Source organism: Haliotis cracherodii, unplaced genomic scaffold (genome assembly GCF_022045235.1).
Source record: "Haliotis cracherodii isolate W230 unplaced genomic scaffold, xgHalCrac1.p SCAF_3, whole genome shotgun sequence".
Lineage (NCBI taxonomy): Eukaryota > Metazoa > Mollusca > Gastropoda > Lepetellida > Haliotidae > Haliotis > Haliotis cracherodii.
This window is the reverse complement of record NW_027266286.1, coordinates 75,421,385-75,436,632: the sequence shown is the minus strand read 5'-3', so window position 1 is coordinate 75,436,632 and position 15,248 is coordinate 75,421,385. Positions and strand designations below refer to the sequence as shown.

At 46.2% G+C, this 15,248-nt stretch overlaps 2 protein-coding genes across 2 annotated transcripts; one reads left to right on the top strand and one right to left on the bottom strand.

Moving 5' to 3' along the window:
- Nucleotides 1-7,591: 7,591 nt before the first annotated feature.
- Nucleotides 7,592-11,344, bottom strand: LOC139474461 (ganglioside GM2 activator-like). The gene is made up of 4 exons (XM_071257496.1): nucleotides 11,216-11,344; nucleotides 9,603-9,801; nucleotides 8,017-8,194; nucleotides 7,592-7,731 (listed from the first exon to the last, which is right to left on the bottom strand). Exons 1-4 carry the CDS (start codon nucleotides 11,304-11,306, stop codon nucleotides 7,639-7,641), a joined length of 561 nt encoding a protein of 186 aa, XP_071113597.1. The 5' UTR covers nucleotides 11,307-11,344; the 3' UTR covers nucleotides 7,592-7,638.
- A 787-nt stretch (nucleotides 11,345-12,131) lies between these two features.
- On the top strand, nucleotides 12,132-14,018 carry LOC139475706 (mucin-2-like). Its single transcript, XM_071258895.1, has one exon. The coding sequence runs from the start codon at nucleotides 12,132-12,134 to the stop codon at nucleotides 14,016-14,018; it is 1,887 nt and encodes a 628-aa protein (XP_071114996.1).
- The last annotated feature ends 1,230 nt before the right edge of the window (nucleotides 14,019-15,248 follow it).

Sequence of the window (15,248 nt, the reverse complement as noted above, 5' to 3'; positions counted from 1 at the left end):
GTCGAGTTGCCTCCTGGAGGGAGGGTTGTGGCGTGGAGGATGGTCCTGAGGGATGGGATGCCAGTGAAGATGGTATCAATGCATGCTTGCTGCCTCAGTAATCTGATGATTTGATGTGAAATCTTGCCAATATAGGTACGGTCTGGTCAGGTCGGTTTGGGTTTGGGCTGGAGTGTTGTGGGATGGTCCTCCTAGTTCGGTAGGATACTGGTTGAGGTTGGTGAAGACATGGTGCAGATGATAAAGTTCATGTTTAAATCAAGGATGCTGGAGTAGATGTCCTTGGCTCACTTTGTCAGTGTGGAGATGACATGTGGATTGATATAAAGCTCACTCACTCACTCACTCACTCACTCACTCACTCACTCACTCAAACCCACCCACCAACTCACCCACCAACTCACTCACTCACTCACTCACTCACCATACATTTCAGCCAAGTCCTTCAGAGGAGAAAGTGTCTTTTAACTCACACTGTGACTGGTGTTTAATGCATTGATTTATTTGTGTATGGACTTTGCACTGTCTGCAGTTTCTGTCAGTTCGCATATGCCGCCATAGAGGTCATCGGCATAGCTTGATACACAATGAGCGTCAGCATTTGTGCATTTAAGCGACGACTGTTAATACAAGAAACCAGCTATAACATTTTATAAACGTGACTAATGTAGGCATATAATGTCACACTCCTGCAAAGCACATTAAACATACAAAAATCAAATGTAACTTCTCAGAGCAGTATTTTATAGATAAGTAATTACAGATATTTATTATTTTTTACTAATTTTGTGAATGAACATCGGTACTTGGCATATAAGAGACGCAGGGAAAATCCCCCATCTGGTGAGCATAGCTTGTGAAAGTGAAGTTTAACTATGCTATACACTGATTCAGGGACAGAGCTGAGTACAAGTGTGAGGATGGAGAGACCAGTGTGATGATGGAGAGACCAGTGTGAGGGTGGCAAGACTTGTGTGATGATGGAGAGACCAGTGTGAGGGTGGCGAGACTTGTGTGATGATGGAGAGACCAGTATGAGGGTGGCAAGACTTGTGTGATGATGGAGAGACCAGTGTGAGGATGGAGAGAATAGTGTGATGATGGAGAGACCAGTGTGAGGGTGGAGAGACCAGTGTGAGGATGGAAAGACCAGTGTGATAATGGCGAGACCAGTGTGAGGATGGCGAGACCAGTGTGAGGGTGGAGAGACTTGTGTGAGGGTGGAGATACTTGTGTGAGGGTGGAGAGACCAGTGTGAGGGTGGAGAGACTTGTGTGAGGGTGGAGAGACTAGTGTGAGGGTGGAGAGACTAGTGTGAGGATGGAGAGACTAGTGTGAGGATGGAGAGACTTGTGTGAGGTCGGAGAGACTTGTCTGGGGGTGGAGAGACTTGTGTGAGGGTGGAGAGACTAGTGTGAGGATTGAGAGACCAGTTTGAGGGTGGAGAGACTAGTGTGAGGGTGGAGAGACTAGTGTGAGGATGGAGAGACCAGTGTGAGGGTGGAGAGACTTGTCTGAGGGTGGAGAGACTTGTGTGAGGGTGGAGAGACCAGTGTGAGGATTGAGAGACCAGTTTGAGGGTGGAGAGACTAGTGTGAGGGTGGAGAGACTAGTGTGAGGATGGAGAGACTTGTGACAGGGTGGAGAGACCAGTGTGAGGACTGAGAGACCAGTTTGAGGGTGGAGAGACTTGTGTGAGGATGGAGAGACTTGTGTGAGGGTGGAGAGACCAGTGTGAGGATGGAAAGACCAGTGTGAGGATGGAGAGACCAGTGTGAGGATGAAGAGACCAGTGTGAGGATGAAGAGACCAGTGTGAGGATTGAGAGACCAGTATGAGGATGAAGAGACCAGTTTGAGGATGGAGAAACCAGTGTGAGGATTGAGAGACCAGTGTGAGGATGGAGAGACCAGTTTGAGGATGAAGAGACCAGTGTGTGGATGGAGAGACCAGTGTGAGGATGAAGAGACCAGTGTGAGGATTGAGAGACCAGTGTGAGGATGGGGAGACCAGTGTGAGGATTGAGAGACCAGTGTGATAATGGCGAGACCAGTGTGAGGATGGAGAGACCAGTGTGAGGATGGAGAGACCAGTGTGAGGATTGAGAGACCAGTGTGAGGATGAAGAGACCAGTGTGAGGATGAAGAGACCAGTGTGAGGATTGAGAGACCAGTGTGAGGATGGGGAGACCAGTGTGAGGATTGAGAGACCAGTGTGATAATGGCGAGACCAGTGTGAGGATGGAGAGACCAGTGTGAGGATGGAGAGACCAGTGTGAGGATGAAGAGACCAGTGTGAGGATGGAGAGACCAGTTTGAGAATGCAGAGACCAGTGTGAGGATGGAGAGACCAGTTTGAGGATGAAGAGACCAGTGTGTGGATGGAGAGACCAGTTTGAGGATGAAGAGACCAGTGTGAGGATGAAGAGACCAGTGTGAGGATGGAGAGAGCAGTGTGAGGATGAAGGCACCAGTGTGAGGATGGGGAGACCAGTGTGAGGATGAAGAGACCAGTGTGAGGATGGAGAGACCAGTGTGAGGATGGAGAGACCAGTTTGAGGATTGAGAGACCAGTGTGAGGATGAAGAGACCAGTGTGAGGATTGAGAGACCAGTTTGAGGATGGATATACTTGTGTGAGGATGAAGAGACCAGTGTGAGGATGGAGAGACCAGCGTGAGGATGAAGAGACCAGTGTGAGGATTGAGAGACCAGTTTGAGGATGGAGATACTTGTGTGAGGATGAAGAGACCAGTGTGAGGATGAAGAGACCAGTGTGTGGATGGAGAGACCAGTTTGAGGATGGAGAGACCAGTGTGAGGATGAAGAGACCAGTGTGAGGATGGGCAGACCAGTGTGAGGATGGGGAGACCAGTGTGAGTATGGAGAGACTTGTGTGAGGATGGAGAGACCAGTGTTAGGGTGGAGAGACCAGTGTTAGGGTTTAGAGATTTGTGTGAGACTTGTGTGAGGGTGGATGTGACTGACAACGTCGAATTGAACGTCAAGCCAATGTCGACTCGAGACCTTATAACAGATTTGGTGGTGGATCGGTTATGGGGTTAGGTGTACGACTGAGTAAACCCCACTCCATGTTGTACAAGGAAGGGTCACTAGGCAGTACTATCAGGACAACATACTGACACCCTTAGTTGTTTACAAGGTGTGTGGGTCGACGTTTTGTCTTTCAGGACGACAACACCCGTGCTCGTCTTCACAGATCGTCAATGCTCGGCTCCTGCAGCATCACATCCATAGAATACCGTGGCTGCTGACCACGTTGGCTGAACTTAACCAGGTGCTCCAAGAAGAATGGGATAGATTGCCCCAAATCGCCATTGGGAGACTGATACGCAGTATTCTTCGTGGAATGAATGAATGTTCCAATGTTTAACTTCCAATCTTACATCTGTCATCTTTCAAGATCTTTGGCGGTCATAACAGTTTCTGTCATACCTCACTGCCGCTGTAATGTGTTCCTAATTCGTTCATCATTTTCACGACAATTACAAGAAACTAATATCGAGTATCCCCTACATTTGCAAAGACTATATTGAGAAACACAATTATCAGGTCATCAACATCTTTGGATTTCATACAAACCACCTTCACTTTGGGTTTCAAACAACAGTGGTACTTTTCCTCGACTTAGTTGAAATCTAACTGAACCAGATGAGATACCCAAAGACCTGTTTCAGAGACTCATGTGTGGAAGATACTCCTCTTTTGGCATGATGTGTGTGTGTTGGGGGGGGGGGGGGGGGGGGGAGTATCCCACTAGGGTAGCTCAAGAAGAACACAAAGAACATTTTACATCATTGGCTGAGACTTGGCTCAACAAGATTAGTCAAGTAACGTTATGGCACCGATCTCCGCTCCAGAACCATTGAATTAGTAAAACGGGAAATTTCACAGGCTCCTGGCCTTGATTGTGATGAAATCCTGTTAGGTGAGGATGCTAAAATGTAAACGAAATTGTAAACGTATGCCTCTGAAGTTCACGAAAACAAGTCCACTGTTCAAGGCTGCAGGACGTGGCGATGATGGACATTCTCTTAGTGATAGCAAATTCCTTCCCGACAGTGACAGGAAATTTATGGTCAGGGTGAAGACACTGAGCAGCAGGACAATACAAAGTTACTGATTCACACTGTCCGGCCTGGCCAGATCCGTCAAACTGTGTCAGGAACAATATGGATCCCCAATCTCCCAGGCCATCCACATACAATCGGGGGACATGAATAGGTTTGCCAAATGTGCCAGCAACAGTTCTTGAGGACTCGACAACGGCGACAAGGACTCCATAATTCAGGTTCATATATCTGATGACAAGAAATGTCAGTTGTTTCCCGCAGATCTCAGAATAGGCAGTTGTGAGAAACAGATCAGTAAACAATTAGTGAACTTTCACTACCAGAACAGCCAGGAGCACTATCCAAGAAAGTGGCCAAGATCTGAGCCAGGCAATGCTCACCTTCTCAAAGGCACAAGGCCACCAAAGAAATTGAGAAATATAAGACATGTGAAAATTTACCTTCCGTCAGTCACCATATCCAAGGACAACTTGCCTGTGGTCAAACATTCAGATCCAGTCAATTCCGGTCATGAGCTAATTGTTCTTCGCAGACAGGTGTTAGATGTCTACTAACAACTTTGCACATTGTGTTGGATCGTCCCTTAGACATCAAGTTCTGACGAGTATGTGCTCGATACTTTTTTGCTTTGGATCTTGACAAGGCAATAGACACTGTGTCCAAATCTTGACACCAGTGTGCTTGAACACACGTTGTGCTTGATCATCAAGTTGTAATTAACCACAGTGCACGTAGAATGCACTGATGTAATGAGAAGGGAATCATATGCGCGAGTTCACTACGTCGTTCATCATAGATGACAAGAGGGGCCCAACTCTTGGTCAAGCTCTTTACCCATGATGACCTGATCCCGCCCCTGGATTTGTCAACTTAAAACAAAAAATCCTTCGCAAGTAGCATCGACTCACTCTGGAATTTGGAAAGAGTAACATCTCAAAGAAAAATCCTGTTGATGGGAAGAACCACCCAGGAGAATTACAAGAGTAATTGCTTCGTCAGGATCCCAAACAAGGCCTTGTCACACTGAATTCCAAGGCAGTTGCCATCGGCTGCCTCAACACGAGCAACATGTCATGAGGCCTGTCATCAAAGCAGCGGTAAATTAAAGGAATCAGTTTAAAACCGCCAAACACCAGTCTCTGACAATGAAGTTATCATGTGTAGATCCTTGACTAATCACCCCAATAACGAGACCAAAACTGTGAAATAATTGCTATTGGTGACTTTGTAACCTATATTCTAACCACAACAAGGCTTGTTCTTGGGGTCGGTATTTTGGTATGCCGGAGGACTGTCTCTGTCTCTGTGGTGCATTGTACTTAGTTAAGGTTGCTGAGCGTTACAAAGTTCTGTCCTTGTGATAAGTTGTGGTGGCCTTGATGATGTCCATGATGACTCATGTCTGAGCTTGAGCATCATGAGCATCGATCCAAGCAATTTGTATGAGATGACATGCACCATTAGTCCTGTTAGTCGCCTCTAAGGACAAGCAAGGGATGCTGAAGACCCGGATCTTCACGAGTCTATGCTTCTAATGTAACAGTATTCTCACACGCCTTTTAATTTGTTCTCAGAGGGCAGAATAATTCCCATAACCTAGTGCAGTCGCCACAGTGATGGTCTATTATAGTCGTGACTTTCCTATACCTTTTGTGCACTTTGATCCCTGCTCACAGTGCAGAATGATATTCCATAAACAAGGGGGCAGTCTACCCCTTGATGGTTTATTTGAACTGAATCATTTTTCAGTGTATTTTGTTAATCACTGACAGAGATCCTTCTGTTTGTCTTTGTTCCAAAATAACTGTAGATGCATCAACATGGTTATTGAGCACCTAATTATATTGACTGTTTTTCCCCATTTAGAGCAAATGATTGAAACGCCATAAATGTATGCATGGGTGAAACAAGAGCGTGAGTTCCGACTGTGGGGTCTTTGCAATAACAAAATGCGCTCTGATCATCGATTACCGTCGTGGCATCACAAATTTGGACAGTGGCGTAACCTAACACAGGCTGAATTTTATATGTTGATGCCATCCGAAATGTATATGGTGATTGTTGTGCTTTGCTTCTTAATAAGTAAATAAAGGTTTGTGTTTATTGGTTTATTAAGTGAATCTCTGTGCGACCATCTGATATTGTGGGGGAAGGGGAGTGGCTGCTGGGATTTCGTATCGAGATTAGATATTTGTTCAGCTACAGCTACACGCCAGATTTCCTTTTCATTTAAAACTATGGGCCTTTATAAAGAAATATACTTGCAACAATGTAAGTATTATGGCAGGCAATTTCTTATCATTTGAACAACCGGAAGCATAATTATTCTTTTCAAACATTTTCGGGGACAATATATATTTTTTCGATAGAATTCCAGGACGTCCCTCAACTTCAATCAATGCATGAAGATTCAGTCAAGGAGATAGAAAAAACTTATACTGTCAGATAGACGTATTAGCATTGCTGACCTTGAGGAAGACACAGGTGGATCCATTGAAACTATTTTTCCTCAACATTTACAGATGAACAATATATCTGCTCGTTGGGTGCCAAAGTTTCTAAATTCTGATCTTAAGGGGAAAAAACGGACAGAGAATATTTAGAGGCAATTGAGCAGGATTTTGTCAAATTCAAAAAGAGAATAGAAACGGGTGATGAAACATGTGTCTTCCACTATGATCCCGAGTCAAAACGTTTATCCACGGAATGGCATCATTCCACTTCTCCGGCATTCAAGTCTTCAAGATCAGTGAAGAAAGTTATGGCCACTGAATTCTGAGATGCAAAGTGTGATTCTTGTTGATTACTTATTAAGTCAAAGACGATTACCGGTGCCTACTATGCTGATTTGCTTTATCGCCTGAGAGATTCTATCAAAGAAGAGCGGTGATGAATGCTGACTGCTGGAGTTCTACTACTTCATGACAATGCCTCTTCTCAAACCTCTCGACTTGCAAAGGCTGCTGTGCGACAATGTGGGTTTGAAGAGCTCCATACTCGTCAGACCTGGCTCCAAGTGATTCCAACTTGTTTCCTTAACGGAAAGGACACCTTCGTGGAAAGCACTATGACGACAACCCTGACCTCAAATTTGCGGTGATTGGGTTTTTCGTGGTGGCTCATTTTTCCTGACCAAAATTAAAAAGCTTCACCATCGATATGAGAAGTGTAATGAAAAGCAATGGGTTATGTTGAAAAATAAAATTAAAATCATTTTTACAATAATTGTTTGTACTGTTTGTTAGGCTTTGAACTTTGTGAGCAGCCCCGGTATCATGTTCACCGCTATGTCGCCTTTTACGCCCAATAGCATTTGTCTCCCTTGGATAAGTAAGCTTAGTTATTCTCTGGCATCCACGTTGTATATTCACAATAGAGACTAATCGTGTCGAATGTTTCCAAACATACTAAAATTAATAATGTCTTCCTAGTTTTATTTCAACTAAATATGAAATGTCAGTAACATTTAGCAAGGATTTGTTCTACAAAGACAATCAGAAACACATATGTTGTTATTTATTATCTTCACTGTACAAGTGTTTCACTTTACTTGACGCCGATAGTCAGGTAGGCCTCCATACAGGCACGGAGTTGTCTAGTGTGCTTGTCGTTCATGGTGATCTTTATGTGGTACTCGCCCTGGAAATAAACAGGGTGATTTTAAAATGTAAATATGGGAATATGCCCCAGCGCTGAACTATAGTGACGTCTCATAGATCACGAAAGGTAGCCGAAAGGTTATGCGCTTCGTTTCAATCTATTGTCAGTCTTTGATATAAAGAATACATTTACAATTAAAAGTTCTCAATTATTATATTGTCTAAGAAGTCTTGCCAAGATTCGGCATAATCCTTACTATCCAAGGCGTGAAATACCTGTACAAATGAAACCAAATCACACGTTTGGTTAACAAACTTCACTTACGTCGGCCAAGAATTTCCAGGCATCACTGATGTTGGTGACGGTGAACTTGGAAGGAGGCATGTGGAGCTTGTCGGGGCTGAAGGGGCAGGTGCAGGGGAGGCCGTTGGCAGTCAGCTGGGCAGGACAGGTGCCCTGTTGTTTGAAGGCGCTCAGGAAGTGGCAGGGGTCGGTGTAGTGGCTGTGGGCAGGTCATTACTATCTCAGATCGTTGCTTTTATCACAGTGTGAAACTTTAACCTATTTGTTTACATCAGAGCGGAAAACGTTATGCTTCATACGAAGTGATGTAAATGTTTTTGTATTGAAATAACAACATACTATTTGGTCATTCGTCTTATTAATGTTCTATCATGAGAAATGTATTGACAAAGACTTGGTACCAGGAGGGGCGGTGCAGCAACTCAAATACGATGTCAATGTTGGGTGTGACCACAATTTGTGTTCATACAAGAGAAGCAGCAGCGGTACACTGAAGACACCAGATGATTGAAAACAGCCAGAGGGATGTTACTCTTGAGTTCGCGTTACCCGCTGGTTCTGGTCCTGTCGTAAGCATCGTTCCATTTCATCCCTGACATGTTGTATGGGTCTCGAGAAACAGCTGGTCATGACAGTACAGCAATTTTATTCTGCCTCAAAAGTCTGCGGGCATTATCCTGCTGCCATGTGAAGTTATGTCCCTGCATTTGCTCAAAGGGTAGAATATGATCTCTGACGATGTCGCCCCGATAGCGTACACCATTAAAATGTTCATTAGCAACGATGAGTTGTGTTCTCCCATGAGTTGTGATACCACCCCATGCCATTACACTCCCATCCTCAAACAGACGACGTTGAGTAACGCAGGCGTCGCTAAAACGTTCTCCAAGATGCACATAGGCCCTTGCACGACCATCAGAGCTGTCAAGATGAAACTTGAATAGCATGCCTGACCAGTCTTGTCTTCTGAGCCTCGCTGTCGACACAAGGCTAGGCGTGCCTGACGATGACGTGTAGGCAAAATTCGGCAATAATAACTTACTCAGTACTTACCATGTGCTGACAACAAGCTTACTCAGAACGTGCCAACATCGGACTTGCAGGGCACTTGCCACGTGCCAACGTCAGAATTGCAGGGCACTTACCACGTGCCAACGTCTGACTTGCAGGGCACTTACCACGTGCCAACAACTGACTTTCTCAGCCCTTACCAAGTGCCAACATCAGACTTGCAGGGCACTTACCATGTGCCAACATCAGACTTGCAGGGCACTTACCACGTGCCAACAACTGACTTTCTCAGCCCTTACCAAGTGACAACATCTGACTTGCAGGGCACTTACCACGTGCCAACATCAGACTTGCAGGGCACTTACCATGTGCCAACATCAGCCTTGCAGGGCACTTACCACGTGCCAACATCAGACTTGCAGGGCACTTACCATGTGCCAACATCTGACTTGCAGGGCACTTACCATGTGCCAACATCAGACTTGCAGGGCACTTACCACGTGCCAACAACTGACTTTCTCAGCCCTTACCAAGTGCCAACATCAGACTTGCAGGGCACTTACCACGTGCCAACATCAGACTTGCAGGGCCCTTACCATGTGCCAACATCAGCCTTGCAGGGCACTTTGGTGAAACGTCCGAGCAGCGACTTCTCAAAGAGAACGTCCAGTGTGACCTGGTCTGCGAGTTTGTGGCTGATGGTGCCATCAAGAGACACGGTCATATCTCCGGGGATCACAATGGGGCTGGGCTTGATGTCGAACTGCTTCACGGAAATCCAGGAGGAGCCCACACCTGACATGGAAGTACACATGACATAAATATCTCAAGGAAAAACATAGCTTGCTTCAAACTAACTCCATGAAAGGACATTGGACAAATAACATACATTCTCAGAAATGTCCACATAACATTTCGAGCCATGCCTTACAGTTTATAGAATTAGATACACTCATGTTCACATAACATCTCGAGCCATGACTTAGAGTATATGGAATTTGATACACTCATGTCCACATAACATTTCGAGCCATGCCTTGAAGTAAATAGAATTAGAAACACGCATGTTCACATAACATTTCGAGCCATGCCTTAGAGTAAATAGAATTAGATACACTCATGTCCACATAACATCTCGAGCCATGACTTAGAGTATATGGAATTTGATACACTCATGTCCACATAACATTTCGAGCCATGCCTTGAAGTAAATAGAATTAGATACACTCATGTCCACATAACATCTCGAGCCATGACTTAGAGTATATGGAATTTGATACACTCATGTCCACATAACATTTCGAGCCATGCCTTGAAGTAAATAGAATTAGAAACACGCATGTCCACATAACATTTCGAGCCATGACTTACATTATATGGAATTAGATGCACTCATGTTCACATAACATTTCGAGCGATGCCTTACAGTTTATAGAATTAGAGACGCTCACGCCCACATAACATTTCGAGCCATACCTTAAAGTAAATAGAATTAGAAACACGCATGTCCACATAACATTTCGAGCCATCACTTACAGTATATGGAATTAGATACACTCATGTCCACATAACATTTCGAGGCAAAGCTTACAGTATATAGTTTCTGATAGGCTCGTATAGAATAGTGACATGCCTCACAGGGTATAGACTCCGATAGATTCGGGACATTGGTAGGCGATTAAAATCAACAAATTCTATCGATATCAACTTTGCATGTACGTGTGATTGATTATTAATAGTTATCTTTCATCTGAATGATTTCAACAGATTCGGACTTTATTATGATACAACTGTTACCTCCTAGTCATCGTGTATTGTGCCAACAAAGTCACGTCAAACGTTTTATACATCTGTTGGTGGATGGGGTCTTTATCACTGCTTGCGAACCATCCCCATGTATCTTTTCAAAACGTATGATCAGTGTCTACAATATGCGAGTGAGTGAGTGAAGTGAGTTTAACCCCCCTTTGAACACTATTTCAGTTATATGACGGCGTGTCATCTTGACGTGGAGGAAAGCCCGAAGGACTACATGGTTTAAAGTTTGGACTTGAGAGAACACATCACATGGATATGGTGCAGACAAATCTAGAATCGTATTCATGGCGAATTTGGGAATCGAACCACCAACAATGTAGGATGTGTTCTCGGCGCTGTAGTGCTGACATTGCCATGTTAAAATATTAATTCACTCAATCAATTTACATACCACAGTCTCTCCACTCTAGACTGCCCGTGGAGTGGAATCCTGGGCGGGCCCCCAGGGCAGGAACGATGAGAGCTACGACCAACAGCAACATGATAAACCTTAGCTGACCGAGTAGAACCAGACACTGACTGGCAACCTGTATATACACTCCGATAGCGAGGTCGAGTCCACGTGACCATAGGGGCGATACCAGGGGGTCGTCGGACCAGGTTGCCCGAGTTGACACGTTCTGAATACATCACTGACGTCTAAATCATACCAAGTTCACAGATGCCCTGGTTGTCAAGCATTAGATGGTATCTGCTTTGGGAGGCATTCATTGCAGGAGCTGGAATACTTTCGTTGCATACCTGGGACGTCAATCGGCCACTCTGGGACTCAACACATGGTGGATTAAATATTGTCTTCTGGATTATGTTACAACAGAAAGATGGCGGTGAATGGACGCAGATAGAAAAAGGACGTTTGTTTGTGCGTTTCCTCAATGGTGGATAACTAATGTTGTAACTGCTGCAGCAAGGCAAAGCGTTGAAGGTGTATAATATGCACCACCCACTTTTTCAAACAGACTAGAGTGGTTGTTTGTTTGGAACAAGACAAAAGAGCAGAAAACTAAAAAACAACACCTGGTACTACCCTCACAAAGCCTGGCACAACCATCACACAGCCTGGCACTACCATTACACAGTCTGGCACTACCCTCACACAGCCTGGCACAACCATCACACATACTGGCACAATCGTCACACAGCCTGGCACTACCCTCACACAGCCTGGCACTACCATCACACAGCCTGGTACTACCCTCACACAGCCGGCACAACCATCACACAGCCTGGCACTACCATTACACAGTCTGGCACTACCCTCACACAGCCTGGCACAACCATCACACAGCCTGGCACTACCCTTACACATGCTGCCACTACCCACACACAGCCTGGCACAACCATCACACATACTGGCACAATCGTCACACAGCCTGGCACTACCATCACACAGCCTGGTACTACCCTCACACAGCCGGCACAACCATCACACAGCCTGGCACTACCATTACACAGTCTGGTACTACCCTCACACAGCCTGGTACTACCATCACACAGCCTGGCACTACCATCGTACAGCCTGGCACTACCATTACACAGCCTGGCACTACCCTCACACAGCCTGGCACTACCATCACACAGCCTGGCACTACCCTCACACAGCCTGGCACTACCATCACACAGCCTGGCACTACCCTCACACAGCCTGGCACTACCATCACACATACTGGCACAATCGTCACACAGACTGGCACTACCCTCACACAGCCTGGCACTACCATCACACATACTGGCACAATCGTCACAGAGACTGGCACTACCCTCACACAGCCTGGCACTACCCTCACACAGCCTGGCACAACCATCACACAGCCTGGCACAACCATCACACAGCCTGGCACTACCCTCACACAGCCTGGTACTGCCCTCACACAGCCTGGCACTACCCTCACACAGGCTGGTACTACCCTCACACAGCCTGGCACTACCATTACACAGCCTGGCACAACCATCACACAGCCTGGCACAACCATCACACAGCCTGGCACAACCATCACACAGCCTGGCACAACCATCACACAGCCTGCCACTACCCTCACACAGCCTGGCACAACCATTACACAGCATTGCACAATCGTGACACAGCCTGGCACTACACTCACACAGCCTGGCACTACCCTCACACAGCCGGCACAACCATCACACAGCCTGGCACTACCATTACACAGCCTGGCACAACCATCACACAGCCTGGCACTGCCCTCACACAGCCTGGCACTACCATCGTACAGCCTGGCACTACCATCACACAGCCTGGCACTGCCCTCACACTGGCTGCTACTACCCTCACACAGCCTGGCACTACCATCGTACAGCCTGGCACTACCATCGTACAGCCTGGCACTGCCCTCACACAGGCTGCTACTACCCTCACACAGCCTGGCACAACCATCACACAGCCTGGCACAACCATCAAACAGCCTGGCACAACCATCACACAGCCTGGCACAACCATCACACAGCCTGGCACAAACATCACACAGCCTGGCACAACCATCACACAGCCTGGCACTACCCTTACACATGCTGCCACTACCCACACACAGCCTGGCACTACCATCGCACAGCCTGGCACTACCCTCACACAGGCTGCCACAACCCACACACAGGCTGGCACTACCATCACACAGCCTGGCACTACCCTTACACAGCCTGGCACTACCCTCACACAGGCTGCCACAACCCACACACAGGCTGGCACTACCATCACACAGCCTGGCACTACCATCACACAGCCTGGCACTACCCTCACACAGGCTGCTACAACCATCACACATACTGGCACAATCGTCACACAGCCTGGCACAACCATCAAACAGCCTGGCACAACCATCACACAGCCTGGCACAACCATCAAACAGCCTGGCACAACCATCACACAGCCTGGCACAACCATCAAACAGCCTGGCACAACCATCAAACAGCCTGGCACAAACATCACACAGCCTTGCACTACCATCAAACAGCCTGGCACAAACATCACACAGCCTTGCACTACCATCACACAGCCTTGCACTACCATCACACAGCCTTGCACTACCATCACACAGCCTTGCACTACCATCACACAGGCTGCCACTACCCTCATACAGGCTGGCACTACCATCACACAACCTGGCACTACCATCACACAGGCTGCCACTACCCTCACACAGCCTGACACTACCATATTGTCTATATTAACTAATTGGTAGTCAAAGTCTACTAACATGTTGGTGTCTTGAGTGGACAGTGATATTACTAACTATTTCTGTCAGTGTGGGAAGCCTAGCGGTTAAAGCGTTGTCTCTCTCTCGTAGGCCAGGGTTCTGTTCCCCAATTAGGGAAGCTCACTCACTGTAGAGCCCGTAGATATCCGGGGTAGAATAGATCTTGAGCAACCCATGCTTGCCGTTAAAAGGCAACTATGCTTGTCGTAAGAGTCGACTAACGGGATCGGGTGGTCAGGCTCGCCGACTTTGTTGAAGCATGTCATCTTATCCCAACTGCGTTGGTGGATCCTCGCGATGTCAAACACTGGATTGTCTCGTATTTACAGACCGCTGTCATATGGCTGGAATATTGGAGTGCGGCGTTAAACAAGGAACAAACAAACCAACTCACCGCACGTGTTGGTGTGCTGACACCGTATCATAAGCTAAAGAAACTTAATACTGATTCAGCACAGTCAAACATATCATTCAGGGGATACATATTCACCAGATGGCGAATTGTCAGTGCCGAAGTCCATCAAGAAAATTAAAAGCAACACTCTATAATTATCTGAAGCATAGCTTTAGTGGTCGGAATTGTCTGATGAGCTATAGAGAACCGCGGCTCTATGAACACATGCTGGAATGTCTCTACTTCAGCATTATGCGTTATCTCACTGTATTGGTCACCTAAATACTATTCCTATAAAATGAGCTGGTGTCTTCTTTTATCAGTCGACGCCTAGATGTTCAAATACTGACCTGTGTGATCTGTTTGACCTATATAAAGGCATGTGCTAACTGACAGAGATTGCAGACAGTGCCAAAGTCCATACAGAAACAAATCAATACATTAAACACCAGTCACAGTGTCAATAAAAAAAAACACTTTCTAGTCCGTGGCCAGCGAGACTGGGCTGACAAGTATTTTAGTGTGACCTCAGATTGGTGAGTGAGCGTAAGTCATTTCATCTCCTCCTGTCCAGCTCCTGTCAAGGAATGTTATCAGCACAGCCTGATAACATGCAGATTGAATGATCACTCCCTGTATCCATCATCCCCAGCTTTAGGATTGCGCAGCACAGATTACCGTCCTGATGATTAGCGTGACAATATATAAATACACACATGCGCATTAATTAAGCACCACCTGATACAAAATCCAATTCTGAAAATTACTGTGAAATGACGGAACAATGCATGTTGTATAACTTTACTGGCGCCCCTGATAGC

Coding starts and splice junctions, on each gene's coding strand:
- LOC139474461 (XM_071257496.1), bottom strand. CDS start 11,306: ATGTTGCTGTTGGTCGTAGCTCTCATCGTTCCTGCCCTGGGGGCCCGC. Junction 8,195..9,602: donor AAGGCTGATGTTGGCACATG/GTAAGGGCCCTG, acceptor ACCTGCCCACAG/CCACTACACCGACCCCTGCC. Junction 7,732..8,016: donor CCTGGAAATTCTTGGCCGAC/GTAAGTGAAGTT, acceptor GTTTATTTCCAG/GGCGAGTACCACATAAAGAT.
- LOC139475706 (XM_071258895.1), top strand. CDS start 12,132: ATGCTGCCACTACCCACACACAGCCTGGCACAACCATCACACATACTG.